The sequence below is a fragment of the Colossoma macropomum genome, unplaced genomic scaffold (assembly GCF_904425465.1).
Source record: "Colossoma macropomum unplaced genomic scaffold, Colossoma_macropomum, whole genome shotgun sequence".
NCBI classification, from domain to species: domain Eukaryota; kingdom Metazoa; phylum Chordata; class Actinopteri; order Characiformes; family Serrasalmidae; genus Colossoma; species Colossoma macropomum.
In genome coordinates, this window is record NW_023494801.1 from 24,357,689 (window position 1) to 24,361,764 (window position 4,076).

Sequence of the window (4,076 nt, forward strand, 5' to 3'; positions counted from 1 at the left end):
AAAATGAGGTGTTAAAGTCATTTTTGAAATGAAGCCAAAGTTATGTTCAACAAAATGTATAAATAAATTACCATAGAGCTCTTAAAGAGGAACTAGATGTCTGATGCCTCTCAAAGCTACCTTTGACCTACAGAAAGCTATTATATGAAATGGTTACAAATACACTACTTGATACCTGACATGTTGTTTTATTGCAGATTTTGCCTTAAATGTATTTTTAAAAATATATTACTGGCACAGAGATATATAAAGAGTAGTAAAACAAAACAGTACCCAAAGATTTTTTTTAATTTACTACTATTGCACCATTACCATCAATACATATAATAACACAAAAGACACATTTAGATTCATTGGTCATTTTGGATAGTAAAAAAATGGCTACATTTGCATTTTATTTACTATCCATGCAGTTGTAACACGTGCAGAATGTGGCATTGTGACCCCTGGTGCCTATTACCACCAAAGTCATGTAAACAATGTAATGTAATCAGAGTGGTTTGATGCAAAATTATTCATTGTTAAGAAAGTGGTGGGAATTTTGTACTTCATCATTTAATGAAGAATAGTCTGGAGTGTGCAAAGGAATAGAGAACATTTTCAGTCTTTGGCAAATGCAAGTGGGTGTGAACAAATTACTGCTTCTTCATGTCTAAGGAAATATTATCAGTCTGTTAACTGATGGAAGTTTAACTAGTTAATAAACTAAGCTGAAACGCAAATTAAGCATAGTTTCCGAAGGAGAATCACTATTAAAAGTATCATTTAATGCCGGACTAGCTTTAAAATGTGTCTGGGAAACTGTCCCTTAAAGTTTTTTGTTACTCTCTTTAAATCACACCCATAACAGTGGAAAAGAGAAAAATGTGCCTTCATTTGTTTGACTCTTTGTCATCACTGACTATAAAACAAGTGATTTGCACAACTCTGGAGCTGGAGGATGTAACCATTACCTTTAGGACTACACCCTGTTCATATCTTCATGCATAACCAAAAGGCAGTGAGAGCACTCATTTGAACGTTTTATTGGCTGCTTTCCTACAAACAGATGACCATTTGCAGAACAACTTCTGATAAGGTATCAGTTAGAGGGTGTGGTCAACAGTACACCCTTCCCTGGATTCCTGTGGAGATTCATCTCTGTGGAAAGACTCAAAGTGAGATACACTGGAGAGAGAGAGAGAGACGGAGAGACAACTCAGCAAGAAACAAGAGAAGAGTAAGAAACAAGGAAAAAGTAAGGAAAGAAGTGGTGAGACACTAACTATAACAATTACTGACTATCCTCTGTGGGAATGTTTTGGGACTAAATGAACATTCAATCAAATAATCAATAAAAAGAGGACAGGACATTTAAGTCAAGTACAGTACTGAACAGTAATAAGAAGGAAAGATTTGAGGAGGACATTTCAATCATCATGATTACGCTGGATAATCGTTCTGTGACCATGCCGGTAGGCATTGTACGAATATTGGAGATTGTGCTGTCATGCGTCTGTTTCAGCCTTGTGGCCTCTGTGGGCCACTATAACAACTCCCACTGGGCCTGGTGCATGTTCACTTGGTGCTTCTGCTGCTTCATGAGCCTTTTTATTCTAATCCTGGAGTGCACCAGCCTCAATGTTAAAGTGCCCATCTCCTGGGATGACTTCACCACAGCCTTCGCCATGCTGGCTACACTCATGATGCTGGCTGCCTCGATCATCTACCCCGTCTTCTTTGTTTGCTCTTCTTGTTCTCGACCAATTGCTGCTACAGTCATGTCCTGCCTCTGTTTTATTGTGTATGCTGTGGAGGTTGGACTAACTCGGGCGAAACCAGGCGAGATCAGTGGCTTCCTGTCCACAGTTCCAGGTTTGCTAAAGGTTCTGGAAGCCTTTGTTGCTTGCATCATCTTCATTTCTCTCACCAACAGATACAGTCAATACCCTGGGTTGCAGTGGTGCGTGGCAGTTTACTCATTGTGCTTCATCTTTGCTCTCCTTATCATCATCTTCACCATCTGCAAGCTGCTGGCTCTGTGCCCCTTTCCATTTGACAAAGTCCTTACTGGTTACAATGTGCTGGCTGTTATTATGTACATGACAGCAGTAGTTATATGGCCACTTTACAGTTTCCAAGGAAATCCAAGACCAGAGCCCTGTGATCCTTGTGACTGGGACAACCTAGTGGTAGTGTCCTTTATGACATGTATCAACCTCATTGCCTATATTGTGGACACATGCTACTCAGTACGGCTAGTATTCTTTATTACACCTGCCTAAGAAAAGATTACATTACGCATGTTGACCAGACAGTGTAAATGTTAAGAGTTGAGAAAACATTTTTTGGTATATACAAAGCTTTTAGAAATAGTGTTTTATCTGATTTTTATTTTTGTGATGGCTTATTTATGTGAAATCAAATTGATGATGAAATTGCTTACAGTTTTTTTGAAAGAAGTCTGCAAGTATGTTTAGTATGCACTATACTGCATTACATCTGTTAAAAGTTACATCTGTGTAGAGTGTGCTCATGCAAGTAATTCTGAATTGCTCTTTTTTATATATATCACTGCTTTGCCAACACGTCCTTTTCTTTTGTGTATGAAAATTGGACACATTTTTTTATCATAATTGTATCTACTGCATATGCAGCAACAAAGGATCCTAACCTTGATGATGTTACTTTGTTTGTAAAAGAATTACATGACATTAAATTCTTTTTGTAAAATATCTGCATACAATTAAAATCTTTGTTTTGAGGTGGTCTATTTGTTTCCCCATTAATAAATCATGAAAAAACTAATTAATAATAAATAAACTACATTGTACATGTTATCTCTTGTGGTGTCACTGCATGGTCAAAAGTTCACAAAGAAAAAATAAATTTGTTTACCAAGCTGTGTTTTTGTGTGTGTTCTGTCAGTTATGAAGTGTACTGCATTGGTTAATACAAATGTGCCTTACAGAGACTGCAAGAGAGGGAAATGAAGAACAATGGTGGAATGTGCAGGAAGAGCTCTGATAAGGGTTATAAATTTCACAGGCTATTAATTTATGACCAGATAAAAGTGCCATAGGGCTATACACAACAGCAGAGAGAATATATAATATTCAAAAGGCCAAACATAATCATTATCCCACAAAATAATTTTAACCAGGGAGTATATATTCAAGTATTAAAACCACTTCACTGCTCACAATGAGCTTACTTCAAAAGGTTCAACCCATTGAATCACTTTTCTTACCTCAACCTCTAATTAAAGCTTTAAGTGCCAGCACAAATATTAGAGGAACAAATTGTGTGTGTGGGTTTGTTATGTACACTATATGGCCAAAAATATGTAGACACCCCTCCTAATTGAGTTCAGGTGTTTCAGCCACACTCATTGCTGACAGCTGTATAAAATCAAGCATATAGCCATGCAAACTACATGGACAAACTTTGGCAGTGGAATGAGTAATACTGAAGAGCTCAGTGACCTTTTGATTTTTACCCGATTTTCTCTTGTCCAATTCCACCCGCTAGTTAGGACTCCCCCAATCACACGATGCTATCAACGCTAGGAGGGTGAAGGCTAACACAGGCTTCCTCCGAGACCTGTGAAGCCAACCACCGCTTCTTTTCGAGCTGCCGCTCACGCAACGTCACTGGACAGCCGAACGCGCTCGGAGGAAAGCGCCAACCGCCAGATCTGTTACGTCAGCTAACAGACGCCTGCGCTGACTAGCATCGCGCTGAGTGATGGGGGGAGAGGGGGGGGCCATCCTACCCACCCAGAGAGAGCGAGGCCAATTGTGCTCTCTCGGACTCCCGGCTACGGATGGCTGTAGCATCACCAGGGATCGAACTCGCGATCTCCTGATGATAGGGCCAACACTTAGACGGTTGCGCCACTCGGGAGCCCTGCTCAGTGACCTTTAACATGGCACTACCATTGGATGCCACAAGTCAGTTTGTGAAATTTTTGTTCTGGTAGATCTGTTCTTGTCAACTGTAAGTGGTATTGTTTGTGAAATGGAAATCTCTATGAGCATGGGGCTGGCAAGTGCTCAAGCGAGTAGCACCTGTCCTCTGTTGCATCACTCACTACA

At 39.7% G+C, this 4,076-nt stretch overlaps 1 protein-coding gene across 1 annotated transcript; it reads left to right on the plus strand.

The window, feature by feature from the left end:
* Positions 1 to 1,066: 1,066 nt before the first annotated feature.
* LOC118821499 (myeloid-associated differentiation marker-like) lies at positions 1,067 to 2,349 on the plus strand. The gene has a single exon (XM_036590150.1). It carries the CDS (start codon positions 1,419 to 1,421, stop codon positions 2,262 to 2,264), a length of 846 nt encoding a protein of 281 aa, XP_036446043.1. The 5' UTR covers positions 1,067 to 1,418; the 3' UTR covers positions 2,265 to 2,349.
* The last annotated feature ends 1,727 nt before the right edge of the window (positions 2,350 to 4,076 follow it).